This window comes from Truncatella angustata, assembly GCF_020726525.1.
Source record: "Truncatella angustata strain MPI-SDFR-AT-0073 chromosome Unknown BKA67scaffold_10, whole genome shotgun sequence".
NCBI classification, from domain to species: Eukaryota; Fungi; Ascomycota; class Sordariomycetes; order Amphisphaeriales; family Sporocadaceae; genus Truncatella; species Truncatella angustata.
In genome coordinates, this window is record NW_025763390.1 from 1,960,675 (window position 1) to 1,979,091 (window position 18,417).

The window sequence follows — 18,417 nt, forward strand, 5'->3', positions numbered from 1 at the left end:
ACAGGCAGCAAGAAAACTCAAATAAATGTCTCCAAGACCAGGTGACTATCGCTGATAGGTGGCAGTTGTCAGCATGCTCAATATACTGCAAAAGGCGCCAGGGGCAAATATATATAGATACTTATCGGATGAGATCATTATGTTGTTAGCCCAAAAATAATTACTAAAACATGAACAGTGATCAAGGTTCGGATAAATTAGCAGATTCAAGATTCCAACACCGGTAATTACCTACCTGGACGTGACAGCCACACTCAATTCTGTGTGAACCCCGGCATTGAGATTTACATCTAACCGTTTGATAAACTTAGCCAGACTAAGACAGAGCACGAGTTCTGTAAATATTGTTTAATTGTGTTAATCATTAATATAAATATTATCATTTACGCCGTCCTCAATCCAATCATCGAGACTCTATAATCATGTATGTTTCATATTTTCCCTTAATCCACATGCGTGAACCTAGTGACGTCCAAGAATACCCTTCAGCCAATCTATCCAAGAGCCTAAGAGTCCTGTAATTAGCATGTTAGTTATGACTAGACAATTCATAACAAAATACATAAGAATATCGTGGATGATGAGGTGATGCGACACAAGATGAAGGATGTGGAAGGTTTCACGACATACCGGAGGACGAGGATGATGACGAGCCCGTGCTGGTTGGGGTAGAAGCAGTGGAGGTAGTGCTAGTAGTTCTTGCAGTGGTGGTTGTGGAGCGTACTGTGCTTGTGATAATACTGCTGAGGGTTGAGGAGGCAGCGGTAGTAGAGGTAGTGGCAGCGCTGCGAACAGTGCTAATGGCTGTTGCCGCGCCGGTAGAAGTAGAAGCAGCTGTGGTAGAACTTACGCTCGAGATCAAGCTCGTTGCCGAGTCAATCCGATACCAATTTTCTGCTGGGTCGTTAAGACACTCACCCACGGTCACAGCCGTGTAGTTCAGAGTTTGCAGCTCCTTGAGCATATACTCAGTGAGGTTGTATACGGTTTGATAATGAATGTCGTGGCCAATAGAAAGAGCGTCAAACTCGGACGGGTTCTTGCCGGCGAAAAAGTTGTCGACGATATCTTTTGAGGTTTGAATTTGTGTAGGGTCATCGTGAAGGTAATCCTGGGTGTCCAGGTCAAAGTATACAACGTGGTATCCCAGGTCAGACATGTCCGACTCGCAACCACTATCAGCAGTACAAGAACTATAGGGAGGTCGCATGTAAGTCGGAATGAATCCGAGAATGTTGCGAAGAGCCATCTCATTCTTAACCATCTCGTTCTTTCGTTGAAGTGAAGTGATGTTGCTAAGGTCGGGATGAGACCATGTGTGCGAAGCAATCTGGTGTCCGGAGGAATGCTGGCGCTGGATAATTGATGGCCAGGCGAGGCTGGTGTTATCAATCTCACCCTTACCATTGTTGTTACCAGTGATGAAGAAGGTAGCCTTAGCATTGTACTTGGCGAGAAGGTCAAGCAAGTCGCTAGTATAGCCACTGGGGCCGTCATCATAAGTCAAAGCAACGGTGCCAGCTTTCTCACAACTGTAGATACCTGCACCGCCATAGGCAATACTGCCGATCTTGGACCGCGTCAGTGTGGTGGTGTTCGTTCCTGATGGAGTCTTGTTGGCATCACAAGCCGGTCCGTAGTTGAATAAGCAGTCTGGAGCTTTGCAGTGATCAGACGTCGTACCGCAGTATCCTGCAGCAGAACAGCACTCATTCGAAGCACATACTGCACCACCATTATTGGGACCACAAAGCCCAGTGCTGGAACCGGCATCGCTACCAGCGTCTCCATCTTCGGTGCAAGCATCGCCGAAGGATTTCTGGCACCCGTTGCTAGAGCTGCAATAGTCGGTGCCATTACCACAATAACCATAGGCAGAGCAGCACATGCCGGTCTGGCAAGTGTAGCCAGCAGTGCCGGCACCCGTTGTTCCACATGTCAGATCTGGAGAAACTGTGTCGGTTGCAGAAGAAGAGACTACGTCAGTCGTAGAGGATGCGGAATCGTCTCCGCTTGTAAGTGTGCATACACCGAAGGTGCTCTGACAGCCGCTGGTGCAGTAATCGGTTGTGTTGCCACAGTATCCACTATACCTGTCGTTAGATCTCTTACTATATCTCGCTCGACAGAGGACTAACTATTGCGAGCAGCAAGTGCCTGTAGGGCAAGTATAACCGGATGATCCCGCTCCGGTATTGCCGCATGTATCGTCAGGAGAAACGTCACGTATGAAAACAGGGAGGGATGAAGCAGAGGCAACGGCAAGGCTGCTTGCGAAAGTAAAAGACATTAACATAAAGGTACGCATGATGAATCTATAGCGTGAAGTGAATGTATATGGACATAAACGAATGTAATAGCCAGTAGCACCAGGGCCTTGGAGGATGATGAACAGGAAGAGAAATCATACGTACGAGGCATCCTGGGTTTATAGATTCCAAGATGTCGGTAACAGACTAACTATGTCTAGGATGTATAGACTTGCCTGGACGCTTGACAAGGAGTATGAGGATCCCCTAGTCATTGCTACCGCTGTTCGAGGGGCATGTTGGAATACTGTTGAGCACAGATGAGAATTGACCATGTCGACAAGGGTACCGGAGCATCCACAGGAACGTATGCCATCATTTTAGCAACAATCGGATCTGGAACTCTACGTTGATTGGCTAAAGGACAATATACCAGGCTCTAGAGTTCTCGTCCCTTGGAGACTATCCTAGTTTGGGTGTGTTGGACAGAGAATAAGTCGAAACGTTGGTTAGTTCAACAATACGAAAGACCCACAGATCTCTTGAGCTCAGATCTTCCCGCCCAGGTTTCTTTCTGGGGCAATGGAGCCTCACGGAAGCCGGTGCGGCAGCTAGAGATGTTTATTCCGGAATTGGAGTCGATTACAGAATCCAAAACGCTGGTTGACTGTGGACTGACCGAGGATCAGCAAAGTTTTTGAAATGTTGTTATCGGACCCCTTGCTTTGACCATCCTTACCGGACCACACAAATCAGGTGAGAAGACCAAAGATTGGACCATGGCTTTCGTGGCGGTCTCGTATCAGTGAACTCGACTGCTTCGTTTTTTTGTTCGTTTGTTCGTATGATATCGCGTCACGGTCATATGGAAGTGCGTATGTTATTTGAAGGGGTGCCTCGACTATCGAGTCGACGTGTGCTATTAAAAAGCACTAGTTTCTGGGCAAAACTGAAGTGTAGCACGGTGTGTACGACTGAAGCTGGCTGCATCTCAAGCCTGGCCTGCCTTGCTAGTTTCAGTTACGGGAAGCTGCATTCGCCATATTCCCAATGCTCTATTCCCGGCGTCGACGATATTTTCCTTCGAGGTTATTGTACTGTACCAGTAATGAATTCCGATATCATCAGTCATGAACGAAGATGACAGCGTGAGCCATTTGACACTGGAAGTGTGCTGGCATTTTTATGTAGCTTGTATAATAACTCGGTATCGGCGCATATTCAGTAGGCAATTTAACTACAGTCGAATACTGATCAAATCATGTCACGTATAAATGGCTTCGTCCTCAGCCTATTTTTGAGAGGTGCAGATCTCATCAGCATACATACTGTAGGTTCGTAAGTCATGCCAAACAATAGAGGCAGACTACAGCCCCTTTGCAAAATGACGCACAATAACCCGCTGAGAAGCTGCCGGGTGAGGCTAGCAGGCTTAGTCTAGGTTAGAATCTTCAATCGGGAGATGTGCTACAGGGGATCCGGGACTCATAGGGCGGTGCACAGTCCGCAACTTGACAGCGCTATTCAGACTTTCCAGGTCTCAGGTGAGGCACGGTATTTGAAAGCCCCGGTTTTCAATCTCAACAGAGATGAAAAAAAACATCAGCTCAGTTGCCAAGATGCCAAGGGACTCACACTGTCTCCTCGAATTACCTTCAGGATTGGCTTAACTGGCGGGAGTAGTTCGGTGTCTGAGAGGAGTGCGCTGGTTACATTTGCTAGTTTGATCTACTCGGACAAATTCAAATGTTACTCGGTAGGTGAGCTCAGTACAGGATGCCGCTGGAAAGAAAATGCGGCACCGAAATCAAGACCTGAACACATGCACAACTTCCAGGGGGATTTGGTTTTTAAATCAAACATCATTGCTTGACAACTTCGAAACAGATGATACATCACTCTGGCTCTTTGAGTAGTGCTGAGTCTTCACGACGTGCCAATCCTGCTTCGCCTGTCACTTTCAATTCAGCACGTTGGCGGCGAGAACGGATTGGCACGACAGTCTTAAAACCGGACACTCATCGCAGCTCGCAATCGTCACTTTACGGATTACGCATCCAACATGGCTCAGTCGCTTGGCTTTAACGGTTTGGATTCAGGAATGAAGCTCAAGCCGCTGTTCTGAGCCACATCTCTCGTCATGTTGCCTCGTGCTGACGGATTCAATAGTGCCAGGTAATGCACACAAGAATTGGCGCAGTCCGCCTTGAGTCGTGCTATTACCCGCACAACCAGAATTGCCCAAGTGCATTATGAGTGTCAAGTCTCTTTTGATAACTCTACAATGCCTACTAGACTCCAGCAACTTGTTGTTCTTGTTCCGTATCATGATAGTAGGTATGTATGTATGTATCCCGATCATGTGGGCGACATGTCAAGGGCGAGCGCCCGTTATATTGGGCGCCTTTTTTGTCAAGTAACTTAATGCCCATCTCGCCTTAAAGTTTGTTAGCAGTGGCCATAAGCGCGGGCACAGCCACTGACGGCATGTGCATTTCGGCTTCATGGCAATCTTTATTTCACGGCACGTCCACTCACCACGCGGCGTTCAGTGGCTCAGGGTCCTGGGCAGGCGTCGGCTAGACAGCCAAGCTCGAAACCCCTTTCCCAAATTGTCTCAAGTCCCATAGTTCAGGGCGCAGTGAACGTTATGTCAGCTCTTCCGTTTTTTCCTTCCGCCAGTGAGGTTCTCAAGTGAAAGGGGGTTCGTGCCATCGGCCTTTTCATCTTTGTTCTTTTCGGATGGGGAACAGTGTATTCGGCAAATCTATGATACCAATCTCTTCTCGGAACTCTGCGTGTTTCTCCGCTTGTTGCAGCTTTCCACCCCTTTGTCTCTCGTGTTGGTTGCGCTTCGGTTAGTGGGTGCACCAAAGAAGCTGAGCGCTATTGATTGCCTAGAAGAGGAGGGCAGACACGACCCCAGAAAAGTTTATTGAAATGCCAGAGGATAGCCACCGCAATCCCCTCCACGCCATTTCACCACTGCTGCCATACCAATCGTATCGCAAAATGTCTGATATTGATTCACAGTTGCCGTCGCGACCCAAACAGCGCAAACACGTGTGGGTGTTGATAGCCTCTTATGCCACCGACTGGCTCTGCTTAATAGCTGCCGGCGTGGTGGGGACAGTATTGGGCTCAATCACACCAAATAAGCGACCATTTCGGCTGGATGATGCCAACATTGCGTAGGTCTATGACGCGCTGAGCGCAACCACGGATTGATAACGTGAATTTCTCACTGACTGATTCTAGGTTTCCATTCACTGAGCATGAGATTATCCCCTCGTGGTTGCTGCTTGTTTGCAATGCGGTCATTCCTATCGTCGTGATTTTGGTTGTAACCTTAATCTTCGTTCCGGGACCTACAGTACCTAAGGGTACGCCCCAAGCACTAATATGGAAGCGCAAACTCTGGGAGCTGCATGTCGGATGGATTGGGTTGGCTCTCTCGCTATGCGGTGCCTGGTTCATCACCAGCGGCATGAAAAACTTATTCGGCAAACCGAGACCTGATCTACTGTCGAGATGCGACCCGGACTTTGAGAACGAGGCAGCTCACTACGTCCTCAATGGCACGGCCGGGCAAGTTGGCAGGCTCGTTTATGCGACTATCTGCCAAAATCAAGATAAGAGCAAGATGGATGACGCATTCCGGAGCTACCCTTCAGGCCACTCATCGTCAGCCGCCGCCGGCCTGATCTATCTATCTTTTTTCCTTGCCAGCAAGTTCGCCGTCGTGATCCCATTCGTGTCGAGCTCGGGCTATACTGCCGGCTCAGACTCCGTCGCATTCCCCTCACGAGCCAACACCGGCACCGCAGGTGGCAACAACAGTGCCTACAAGCCGCTGTCGCACGGAACCGACGAGCTCTCGGCGCCTGGCGATACTTCGGTAGCGAGACAGATTGCCTCCCACGGCTCATCCGTGCTGGCAGTCAGACGACAGGCAGCAGCGCCGCCGGTGTACCTGTTGTGCCTCACTCTCCTGCCGTTCTTCCTGGCCATCTTCATCGCCGGTTCCCGGTGGTGCGACTTCAGACACCACGGATTCGACATCCTGTTCGGCTTCATCATCGGGACCGTGTCGGCCTGGTTCGCATTCCGCTACTACCACCTGCCGATATCGTCGGGGGCCGGCTGGGCGTGGGCGCCGCGGTCGCCAGACAAGGCCTTCTGGGCCGGCGTCGGCGTGTACTCGTACGCGACGGACAAGAAGCACTGGATACGGCCCGGCGACGAGGAGGAGGGGCTGGGGAACGGCGGACCCAACAACGGCAACGGCAACGGCATCGAGCTGCGCGGCATGCGGTATCGGTCCAAGACGGACGAGCAGTCATCACAGCACCAGGCAGAGAACTCGGCAGCCAACACGAGGGACAGGAGCCATCTCGGCCCGCCGGACGAGGGCAGTCTACGGGACGATCGCAGTGTCGAGTCACATGACGATAACAGGATATAGAACGGAGGTCTTTTTTCTTTCTTTTTCTCTTTCCTTCTCTTGGTTCAAGCGAATTGGTGTCCCCAAAAACTGGTTCGGGTGTAGGACTACCCATACATGATTGGCGAAAAAAGGGGGTTCTCACAGAGTCGGGCTTAGCATCATGCATCCGACGGCGTTTGGGTTATTCTGGCTGTCAATTATATATGTACTAGAGGATATTCGGTTTGCCGTATCAATGTCACCCCACCTCTGCTCAAATCACGAGTCACCCGAGTCGATATGGCGCAGTGTAAGGAATGGTCCTAGTGGAGGGTTGAGTTTGTCTTTCGATTCTCACTGGTGACCATGCGTAGTTGGATTTGGCTTTATAAATTCGCTTCCTCCTGTAAGAAAATGCATATGCAAATGCCCAAGTGCGCCAATGCTACAGCGAGCCTCCATCGCACCTAATCCTACTGGGTCCCACATTTTGTTCGTTCTTACGAAACATGGACGAACGCTCGTTTCTTGACACTCTGGCCCTCGTCCTCGTCCCAGTTCTCGTCGACATAGTTCTTGACGCTCTTGTCCTGGACCTGCATGCCGACGACCTTGAGCGCCGCGATATTGTAGCCCATCTCGTCCTTCTGCGTCTTCAGGGCTTTCCTGAGGTTCGTCCGGATCCCGTCGAGCATGGCCCGCATGGTCCTGCTGGCGACGATCTGGTGGTGGTGCGTCTTGAGCATGAAGAACAGTATGCGGCACGTGAGGGGGATGTTCATGGACCTCACGGCGAACAGGTTCAGGAACGTGAAGAGCATCGGGACTGTCGCGAACGGGAGAACCAGGAGCGCATCGTGCAGGGCGGATGCCTTGATCTTTTGCAGGACGGACATGACGTACTGCTCAGCGCTGATGCTGCCTAGGGCTTGGAAGATGATGTTGCGCTGGGGCGGCGCGGTGTTGGGGTTGGCTGCTTTCGCCTCTTCCCACTCCCTCACCATGTGGAGATCCACCAGACCGAGCTCCAGTGCCTCCTGGATCCGCTCACCGGCCATCATTGTGTCGACTGTTTGCTTGGTGGCTGCAGCTACCTCGGCGCTCTGGTCTTCGTCGTCAGGATCTTGCTCGAGCGATTTCGTAAGAGTGCTTTCATATAGCTCTTCAATCTCCTTTTCCCGCTCTTCTTCCAGGAAGATCTGCTCGTCTGTCTCATCCCAGACACGGATGCTCTTGTCGTGGCTGGCACTGATGATGAAGTTGCCACTCCGGCTCATCGCCAACGCCCAGATCTCGCCATGATGGCCGTCCATCCGCTGGATCTGCTCGAATTTATCTCCGTCCCAATATTTGATTGTTCGGTCTTTGCTTGCACTGAAGAAGTGGTGTCCGTTGCCATCGCCATTGTGGGGGACAAAAGCGACTTGGAGGATACTGTCTTGATGCGCAAATAGGGCCTTGTGACAATCACCAAAGTCGAGACCCCATATCCTCACATTCTTGTCGGCAGAACAAGTCACAATAAGCTTGCTGTCATACGATATGTCCATGCTTAGGACTGGGAGCTTGTGCCCGTACAGGTTCAAGTATAGCTTGAGGGAGTCCGTGAAAAACACCTTCACCGTGCTGTCCAAGAGCGCCACCGCCAGATACTTTCCATCAGGAGAGTATCTGAGACTGAGAACGTCATCCGACACTTTCAATTGCTTGGATTGTACCAATTTCAGTTTTGGCGTCGTTCTTGTTGTGCCCAAAACCTCTTCCTGCACTATCTTGAATTCCCAGAACTTGGCTGACTTGTCAGCACTTCCCGACGCCATTGAGCGGCCGTCTGGATGCACCTGGAGGGACCAGATTGCATTTTCGTGAGCAGACACGCTGTCGAGGAGCTGGGCAGACGCCACGTCGAACACCTCAAGCGCACCCGCCTTGGTTCCTACCACAACGACCTTGTCTCCAGGGAGGAAGGCACAACATAGCGCATATCCACATTCGAAGGTTCGAATGCAGGATCGTGTCTTGACGTTCCATATCTTCAGGCTACCGTTGGAGGCAGACGCAAGCATCCTGTCGTCTGAGCTCAAGGCGAGGGAACGAATATCAGCTCGGTGCCCTGGCAAGTCAACGCCCAAGGACCGAGTGTAATCCGGAACGTCCTCTTGTTTTGATTTCGCGTTCTTCTCCTTGGTTTGTATGTTGTAGAGTTCCAATTGGTTATTGGTCGTGCCGACAAGCAATTGCAACTCTTTGTGGCCTCGGTTATCAGCCCAGTCAACACTCTTGACTTTGCCGCCAGTTCGAACAATGAGATGCTGCGCAAAGGCCTCTGTGACAGAAGCGGTGCTGACATCCTCGTCCTCGCCCTCCACATCGACATCGGCATCCCCGTTCTCCGCGGCACCCTTCTTGGCGAGCTTCTCCTTTCTTCTCTTCTTCTTTCGAGATAGACTCTTTTTGATTTCCGACTCCGTCCGTATCCTCCAGATCTCGACAGCCTTCTCTGATCCATGTACTGCGAAATAATCTCTGCGAGGATGAAAGATGATCTCGGTTGCCTTGTCCTTTCCGTCACGGAAGAGGGTGCCCCTGTCATGCAAGAATTGAGTGCCTGCGGGAACGTCCACTTGCTGTTGAGAGGCAGCCAGGCCGGTTGTGTCCAAGGCCCATACCTTCAGCTCGCCAGAGTTGCCGGCGGTTATGCAGCCGCTCAAGTCTGGCGAAAGCCCCAAAGCCCAGCACTCTCCGTTTGTCTGGGCGATGTGGGTTTCAATGCAGTGACGCGACGACAGATCCCAGAGTTTTATCAAGGCGTCCTTGCCGGTAGTGAGGAGAAACCCCTCGGAGCCAGCCGCAGGACCATCCAGGATCATGGCTTCGTCGCCGTCTTGTTCGGTGAGCTCTGGCTGTGGCTCGACGAATTGAAGACCCGTGATTTGGTCCTTGTGTCCACGGAGCTTGAATTGGCCAACCTCGGCGACCAAGTCCCACACGATGACATCGGTGTCTTTTGAGCCACTGGCGAGCCGCACGCCGGATTTGTCGAATGCGAGGAGGGTGATGGCTGATTTGTGGCCATTGAAGTTCACGATAGTTGTGGCGATCTTGCTGTCCCAAAGTCGGATGCTGCCATCCTCATAGCCCACTGCGAATACATCCTTGTCTGTCTTGCTCTGGGCAATGGCGGTAACCTGGGCCGAGCAGTTCTCGTCTCGCCAACGGTTCAGTAGTTCGCCCTTCTTGATGTCCCAAATCAGAATGTCCTCGTTGGCGGCGACCACAGCTTGACCTGCGCCCGTGTTCGTGCTCGACCGTTGATTTGGCGTCCATAGTAAATTGGAAGTGCCGGAGGCGACTAAGCCGAAGGATTTTGAATGCTCATACTTGCTACAGACACATTTGATCAGAAACAGAACCAGTCTGAGAGCGTCGGAGTATGCTTACAGATATGATTTGACCATGTTGGCAAAGTCAACTCACTATGGGCGACGGGATTAGCTGCTTGTAAGTCGGCCGTCAAGAAAGGCATCCCGAACTTTTTTTCCTTAGAGAGAGGCGCGATAAGAAATTAGAAACTCTTATCGGCGCCGAAGTAAGAGAGGGCACAGACCAGGCGGGACAAGCGACCAGTACAAGTAACTTACAAGCACCCAGCGAAAGTATCTATTAGCTGCCCCGCCCCTCCCCCTTATTGGCTGGTGAATGCTTGGGGGGCGGGCAGCACAGCACTGCAACATGTGCCAGCTTGCCAGGTGCCAGTTGTGCCAGTTGTGCCAGTTGAGCCAGGTGTGCCTGGTGCACACATGCATGCACTCTCGAGAGCAGCTCCAGTGGGCCTGCGTGGGGACCAAGCAGTAACAAAAGCAGCTGCGACGTAACTTGCATGTAAGCAGAGGGCTGATTGATGGAAGACTGCCAGACTGCCAGAACCACGGCCAATGCAGACCGGCGCATCCAGCCTCCAGCATCATCCGCCCCACTAACCTAGGCACCGTCAACTGCAACACCAACAGAGAGCGACATTGGCACAACTGGCGATAGTCCAAGCCAACATGCTTCTGCTCGACTATCAGAATGTGCTGCTGCAGTCAGTACTGACTGAACGATTCTCTGGGTACGTCCACAACCCTTTTCGACCTCACAACCTTGGCCAATCTCCACTAACACCGCCTGCGGCGTAGAGCTCCCCCCGTCTCCATCGATCAGGTCGTCTCCGACTTCGACGGCGTCACCTTCCATATCTCGACCCCCGAAACCAAGACACAGATCCTCGTCTCCATAAACATCAGATGCTACAAGGAATTGGTCGCCTATGGCGCTGAAGACGTCCTGCAAAGAGAATACGGCCAATATGTGGTCGCCCCTGAGCCCGGCTACGACTTCTCCATCTTGATAGACCTAGAACACCTTCCCGAAGACAAAGGTAGGCCACCCCGGAGCCCCTCAAGTACACCTGACAAACCCCCACTGATCATGCGCAGACGCTCGCGATGAGCTGGTGAGGAAGGTCTCCCTGCTGAAGCGGAACGCCATGGCTGCTCCTTTCGAGGCCGCCTACCAGGAACACTACAAGCTCAAGGAGGCCGCCTCGAAATACACTTCGGAAGAAGCACCTCAGGGTGTGAGGGAGGGCGGTGAGGTCATGTCCATCCACTACCGTGAGGAGGAAGCCATCTACGTCAAAGCCAGCCACGATCGTGTGACGGTTATCTTCAGCACAATCTTCAGGGAAGAGACAGATCGCGTCTTCGGAAAGGTCTTTATCCAGGAGTTCGTTGACGCGCGAAGAAGAGCTATCCAGAATGCGCCGCAAGTGCTGTTCCGGAATGACCCGCCTTTGGAGCTCCAAGGCGTCCCAGGAGTTACTGCCAGCAGCGGAGGAGAGATCGGTTACGTTACCTTCGGTGCGCCTCAGCGAATTGCAACATGTGATCGACTGGCTAATGACCACAGTCTTGTTCCCACGCCACCTTACACCGCAGCGGATGCCCGATGTCATCTCGCACATTCAGACATTCAGGGACTACTTCCACTACCATATCAAGGCGTCCAAGGTAGGCCTTTCCATAAAACATAATCCCGAGGAGAAGTCACTCATGGCAGTAGGCATATATCCACTCCCGTATGAGACGGAGAACGGCCGACTTTCTTCAAGGTAAGACGCATTCTGCACAGCCACGGGGAGTTCAAGCTGACGTTAGCAGTTCTCCGAAGAGCCAGGCCAGAGAACGAGGAAAAGGAAAAGAAGACGGCAAGCGGCCGGACGTTCAGGGCTGGGGCCTGAGCAAAGAAGGTATAGTGAGCAAGTGCATGTGGACTCGGACACGTACACTTGTTGGTACTGCTGACCATATGGCTGAGGGTGGTATCTCATCCGACCAACATAAAATAAAATCACACCCTCAAAAGAATCTGTTTTTTTTCCCTCCAGCTTCCGCTATGTGCAATGGCGCCCTTGACGCGGATGATGCTCATGACGCTATCAACGTAGGTCATAACTGCACTATACGAACCTGAAGCCAGGCTTAGCTGGGGATGTACGTGCAATTGTTTCATGACTATAGAACGTGTGGATATACAAGGCCATCCTGTGCATTGCTCAATATCGCAGTTAAAAGCGTGTATCCTAGCATGTGTAAACATTCTGCTTTGCGCTTTGCAATCGCAGTTTATGATGGTCTCTGAAACTGGTGATGCCGATCTGCTGCCTGCTTGGTGCGACACTGGGTCTCAGTTTCTTCGGTGGGCACCCCATTAACTTACACGGGTCCATACGCCAGTCGTACTGGTAGGTATGCCAGTTGCTGTCGGACCGTCGTCAACTACCAGGCCTTACAAAGTGTCTGTAATCAACTTTATTCAACTCCACACTGCAAGCCTAACCTTGCTGGTAAGCTAACTAGGTGTGTGTCTGTAGTCTGCAACAACTCAGATCCCGACGCTCCGGGCGGCGAAGCAGACATCAACCATCAGGAGTACCGTGGTATCGACGGCAAGCCTGGCCCTTTCAAGAAGCTTAAAAAAATGCCAGTATCGTACAGAGGAAGGGCGAGTTCCTTGGAGGTGGGGCAACGGGACTTGTAGAACGTCTTGAGTCGGGAGATGTTATCAAGTCTCCTTGGACAGGCCGCCCAACAGCATCAAACTGCAGTCACGAGATGATTCGCGGGCCATGGTTGCTCCGGCAGTGAGAAAGTCGTCACCGGCTGGACCTGGCTCCCAGCTAGGCTCGGTAAACCTCTAAAGACGGTCTTTTCGCTCTGGGCTTTACGATATACTTTATCGGCACCGGGCTGGAGCCGTATGACGAGCTAACTGATAAAGGTGAGCTGGAGAAGCTCTGTAAGGATGGAGTGTTCCCGGAAATGAGTGGCACACCCTTCGCAGATACTATACACGATGCTGGCGATAGGAAGTCGAATCGGCTAAGAGCTTGACCGACCTAATCAGACACCCAACGGCTCGAATTATCCCAGTTACGTAGCAAGAGAAAGCATACATAAAAGAAGATGTATGCTTTCCTTTCTGCATTTACATGTATGCTCACATCGTTGACGGAGATGTACCATTGGGTAATGCTGCCACGCTCACAGCATGACTATGCACATAAATAAGCACCGAGAGGCAGCTGAAGCAATATCAGTCAATATAAAGCCTGTCTGACCCGACGTCTACTTCCTCTGCCCTCCTCTGTACCTCGGCATAAAAGGGAGGAGGTGGCTACACAGACATGTTATAGCAGATAGACATGTTGCGACAGATTGGTTATAAGTCTTAGCGCCAATGTTAGTTGGCTGGCAATGGAAAATCGTCTCATGTACCCAGGTCTTCTATCGAGCTCGTCTAACTTGGATGAATGAGCTGGCATTGCTGGATGTCTTTGATACGACGTTGGTCCACGTTAGCCAATTCATTAAACACGGCGGCGGTTACCTTGTACTAAGCCAGTGGTACAAACACCCCTTAGAAGTTAACCATACGTAGAGTCTTGTATAAGTTATAAAATTGTAGAATAAATTACGGGCGTTGATGAATTATACATATTTGTTTATGTATTTCTTTATGATGTACAATTGCTTGGTTCACTCCCCCCCAACTTTAGCAGAGGTGGGCGCGACGTTGCGCGCTCAAGGCTCGAGGCTCGAGGCCTTGAGGCTTAATAAGGCTTAAGGCGGCGCTCCTCCTGGCTATTGGGCGGAGCTGTCCGCACCCGACATTTTCTGTCTACTGTATTAGCAACTGACTACCTCAGCTCACCCTGTCAAAAGCTCGTCTTTGCATCACGACGCGAATAACCATCCATCATCACAACAGTGGAAAAGGCATGACAGACGGTGGCTAATTTTTCCATCATGTCGGACGCTGACTTTGAGACGATCAGAAAGCTCCAGCAAGAGCGCAATGCTGCCGCAGCCAACAAGACGGGATCGCGCACCTTCGATGCCAGCAACCAGCGATCCGACACATCCACCAAGGCCAAGCTGACCGAGTCCTTCGACACCGACCTCTACTCACGCGACGCCGCTGACAAGTATGCCGGCTATCTCACCTCCATCCCTGCCGACGGGGAGAATGGTGATGAGGACATGCAGGATGCCGATGGCGACAACTCGCGACGCCTAGTCGGCCAGTATACCGCCACCCAGTCCCAGATCAATGAGTTTGCGCACGGCCATGGAGTCGAGGAGGACGATCCTTTTGCGGGGCGGGGAGAGAAGAGCACCAGAATCGTCGACCGTGAGACCGACTACCAGAAACGCCGCTTCGATCGCGTTCTGACTCCCACCCGAGCTGATGCTTTTGCCGCCAACCGCCAGGCTGCCGCCGCTGAGGGTGGCGAAAGCTACAAGGATATCATGGCACGGAGGGAGATTGAGCGAGAGGAGGAGAGGGTGCAGCGAGCCATCGAAGCCAAACACGCAGCCGGCGAGGATACAATCGGCGAGCACCAAGCAACTCTGCAGGATGGAGACAAGGAGAACGCCGAATCCGGGTCAACCGAGGCTGTGGCTTCTGGCCGCAAGCGAAAGAAGAGATGGGACATTTCCTCTGAAGCCGTAGATGAGCCGGGGTCTGACGCTGCGGACGGGGCCAAGAAGAGATCCAGGTGGGATCAGGCACCGTCGCTGGCTGTTTCCGGTGCCCCTGACGCCAGCAAGAAGCGGTCGCGATGGGACCAGGCTCCTACCGCCACGCCCATGGGTGCCAGCGGGCTTGTCACACCTATGCATACTTCTGCCATCGGCGGCCCCATTGCTTCGTTTGGCACAGACATTGCCGGACCGAACGCGCCTATAAGCGACGAGGAGCTCGACGAGCTGCTTCCTGGACCCGACCAGGGTTACCAAATCCTCACGCCCCCTCCTGGTTATGCACCTATCAGAGCGCCAACTCACAGAGTTGCTGCTACCCCTGTGCAGACGTCTGGGTTCATGATGCAGGACCCTGATAGTGTCAGGCTTGGTGGAGCTCCCATGCCAAAAGAGATTCCTGGCGTAGGCGACCTTCAATTCTTCAAACCTGAGGATATGGCTTATTTCGGTAAACTGACCGACGGCTCCGACGAAGATGCTCTGAGTGTGGAGGAACTCAAGGAGCGGAAGATCATGAGACTCCTCCTCAAGGTCAAGAACGGAACGCCGCCAATGCGAAAGACCGCTCTCAGACAACTTACCGACAATGCGCGTAACTTTGGTGCCGGCGCTCTCTTCAACCAAATCCTACCTCTGCTTATGGAAAAAACACTCGAGGACCAAGAACGGCATTTGCTTGTCAAGGTCATCGATCGTATTCTTTACAAGCTAGATGATTTGGTCAGACCTTATGTGCACAAGATCTTGGTAGTCATTGAGCCATTGCTCATCGATCAGGACTACTATGCTCGAGTCGAGGGTCGTGAAATCATCTCCAACCTCAGCAAGGCCGCCGGCCTAGCAACTATGATCAGTACCATGAGACCCGATATCGATCATGTAGACGAATACGTCCGAAACACTACTGCGCGTGCTTTTGCTGTCGTCGCTTCTGCACTGGGCATTCCCGCTCTCCTTCCTTTCCTTAGAGCCGTCTGCCGGAGCAAGAAGTCGTGGCAAGCCCGGCATACAGGTGTAAAGATCGTGCAGCAAATTCCTATCTTGATGGGCTGTGCCGTCCTTCCTCACCTCAAGGGACTGGTTGACTGTATCGGCCCGAATCTCAATGATGAGCAGACCAAGGTCCGTACAGTGACCAGTTTGGCAATAGCAGCCCTCGCAGAAGCCTCGAACCCATATGGTATCGAAAGTTTTGACGATATTCTCAACCCTCTATGGACCGGTGCTAGGAAGCAAAGAGGCAAGGGTTTGGCCGGCTTCCTGAAGGCGGTCGGATTCATCATCCCACTCATGGACGAGGATTATGCGAACTACTACACTAGTCAAATCATGGAGATTCTATTACGCGAGTTCTCCTCGCCAGATGAAGAGATGAAGAAGGTCGTGTTGAAGGTGGTTTCCCAGTGCTCTGGCACCGAAGGTGTCACTGCAGGTTACCTCAAGGAACATGTTCTGGACGAATTCTTCAAGAGCTTCTGGGTGCGCCGTATGGCTTTGGACAAGAGAAACTACAGACAGGTGGTAGAAACCACGGTGGACATTGCCCAGAAAGTTGGTGTCAGCGAGATTTTGGAGCGCATCGTCGGTAATCTCAAGGATGAGAGCGAAGCCTATCGAAAGATGACGGTCGAAACCGTAGAAAAGGTAGTAGCAAGTCTGGGTGCGGCGGACATTGGAGAGAGACTGGAGGAACGATTGATTGATGGCATTCTTCATTCGTTCCAAGAGCAGGGCGTTGAGGATGTTATAATGCTGAACGGATTCGGCACTGTTGTTAACGCTCTGGGCACACGCTGCAAGCCATACCTACCCCAGATCGTCAGCACCATTCTGTGGCGTCTCAATAACAAGAGTGCCACTGTGCGACAACAGGCTGCTGACCTCATTTCACGTATTGCTATGGTCATGAAGCAATGCGGTGAAGACGCGCTTATGGGCAAGCTCGGAGTGGTGCTCTACGAATATCTGGGTGAGGAGTACCCAGAAGTCCTCGGCTCCATCCTCGGTGCACTGCGTTCTATTGTTACAGTCGTTGGTATCAGCCAGATGCAACCTCCCATCAAGGACCTGTTGCCTCGTCTCACTCCCATCCTACGAAACCGTCACGAGAAGGTGCAAGAGAACACTATTGATCTTGTCGGACGAATTGCGGATCGTGGCCCTGAGAGTGTGAACGCTCGTGAGTGGATGCGTATCTGCTTCGAGCTCCTCGATATGCTCAAGGCTCATAAAAAAGGCATCAGACGTGCCGCCAACAACACATTTGGTTTCATTGCCAAGGCTATCGGTCCTCAAGATGTTTTGGCCACCCTTCTCAACAACTTACGAGTCCAAGAGCGTCAATCCCGTGTGTGTACAGCCGTCGCCATTGGTATCGTGGCCGAAACTTGTGCGCCTTTCACTGTGTTGCCGGCTTTGATGAACGAGTACCGTGTTCCTGAGCTCAACGTCCAGAATGGTGTGCTCAAGTCGTTGTCTTTTCTCTTCGAGTACATTGGCGAGATGGCAAAGGATTACGTTTATGCCGTCACACCACTGCTCGAGGACGCTCTGATCGACAGAGACCAAGTGCACAGACAAACGGCAGCTTCAGTTGTCAAGCATATCGCACTGGGTGTTGTCGGTCTCGGTTGCGAGGATGCCATGGTCCATCTTCTCAATCTGCTCTATCCTAATCTTTTCGAGACATCCCCACACGTCATCGACCGTATCGTGGAGGCCATCGAGGCCATCCGCATGGCAGTCGGACCAGGCTTGGTGATGAACTACGTATGGGCGGGCCTGTTCCACCCGGCGCGCAAGGTCCGAACTCCATACTGGCGACTGTACAACGATGCGTACGTCCAAGCGGCGGACGCCATGGTGCCATACTACCCGAACCTGACTGAGGAGGGCATCGACAGACCTGAGTTGGCCATCGTGCTGTAAAATTGTGTGCCGCAAAGGGACGACGGTCGTGATAGGATAGGCAGGGGCGGCATTCGACGTTGGGCAAAGTAAAGCAGGAGTTTTTCGGAAAGGGGATAGTTATTCGTCATTTTGTTCAATAGCATGGGGGTCTTTGCTTTGCTTCTTGTAAAGTAAATCGGCATCGATTAATGAGAATAGCATCGTTGATTACCTTATGATTAGAATGCATGCGTGACGTTCTAATTGATCGTATTGTGTTAACTTTTCCGGTGCCATTTGGGCTGGCTATCTCTTTATTTTCCAAGACTGTGGTTCAGTATATTTCAGCAGCGTCTGACTAGGTAATCAACGACTGTGTTTTGACACCACCAAAAGACGAGACACAAGCCAGAGCGTCGAAGACCTGGAAACAACGTGGGATATTTCGGCAGAGACCCTGGAGTAAGGCATTATGGTATGAGCCACTTACAAGTGCCCCATGGCATCATTTTGAGACATTCAGATCAAAATAAACCCGGTGATTACAAAAGGATAGCACTTGGGCGGTTACATATACATATGCATCTAATAGTGCTATGCAAATCAATCATAGTGATATCAGGATGTCCGAAAATTTCTCTTGCCCATCATCCACTGTTAAGAAACATGATCCAAAGGATCTAGATGATGGGCCTTCTAAGAACGATTCTAATCTGCCAACGTTCCGTTCAGAACTCATCCTAGAGGGATTTTGAGCTCAGGC

At 51.7% G+C, this 18,417-nt stretch overlaps 5 protein-coding genes across 5 annotated transcripts; 3 read left to right on the forward strand and 2 right to left on the reverse strand.

The window, feature by feature from the left end:
* Positions 1–346: 346 nt before the first annotated feature.
* BKA67DRAFT_100557 (uncharacterized protein) lies at positions 347–2,668 on the reverse strand. The gene is made up of 3 exons (XM_046094829.1): positions 2,139–2,668; positions 631–2,087; positions 347–515 (listed from the first exon to the last, which is right to left on the reverse strand). Exons 1-3 carry the CDS (start codon positions 2,306–2,308, stop codon positions 463–465), a joined length of 1,680 nt encoding a protein of 559 aa, XP_045952880.1. The 5' UTR covers positions 2,309–2,668; the 3' UTR covers positions 347–462.
* A 2,521-nt stretch (positions 2,669–5,189) lies between these two features.
* On the forward strand, positions 5,190–6,714 carry BKA67DRAFT_595625 (PAP2 superfamily-domain-containing protein; the record flags this gene model as incomplete). Its single annotated transcript, XM_046105186.1, has 2 exons — positions 5,190–5,440; positions 5,508–6,714. The coding sequence occupies 2 exons, from the start codon at positions 5,190–5,192 to the stop codon at positions 6,712–6,714; spliced, it is 1,458 nt and encodes a 485-aa protein (XP_045952881.1).
* A 230-nt stretch (positions 6,715–6,944) lies between these two features.
* Positions 6,945–10,340, reverse strand: BKA67DRAFT_100628 (uncharacterized protein). Its single transcript, XM_046094830.1, has 3 exons — positions 10,317–10,340; positions 10,117–10,151; positions 6,945–10,059 (listed from the first exon to the last, which is right to left on the reverse strand). Exons 2-3 carry the CDS (start codon positions 10,131–10,133, stop codon positions 7,176–7,178), a joined length of 2,901 nt encoding a protein of 966 aa, XP_045952882.1. The 5' UTR covers positions 10,134–10,151; positions 10,317–10,340; the 3' UTR covers positions 6,945–7,175.
* A 90-nt stretch (positions 10,341–10,430) lies between these two features.
* Positions 10,431–12,294, forward strand: BKA67DRAFT_584068 (Arp2/3 complex, 34 kd subunit p34-Arc-domain-containing protein). Its single transcript, XM_046104118.1, has 6 exons — positions 10,431–10,786; positions 10,854–11,095; positions 11,154–11,576; positions 11,626–11,726; positions 11,779–11,827; positions 11,877–12,294. Exons 1-6 carry the CDS (start codon positions 10,725–10,727, stop codon positions 11,954–11,956), a joined length of 957 nt encoding a protein of 318 aa, XP_045952883.1. The 5' UTR covers positions 10,431–10,724; the 3' UTR covers positions 11,957–12,294.
* Positions 12,295–13,876: 1,582 nt separating this feature from the next.
* On the forward strand, positions 13,877–17,885 carry BKA67DRAFT_584073 (armadillo-type protein). Its single transcript, XM_046104119.1, has one exon. It carries the CDS (start codon positions 14,025–14,027, stop codon positions 17,691–17,693), a length of 3,669 nt encoding a protein of 1,222 aa, XP_045952884.1. The 5' UTR covers positions 13,877–14,024; the 3' UTR covers positions 17,694–17,885.
* The last annotated feature ends 532 nt before the right edge of the window (positions 17,886–18,417 follow it).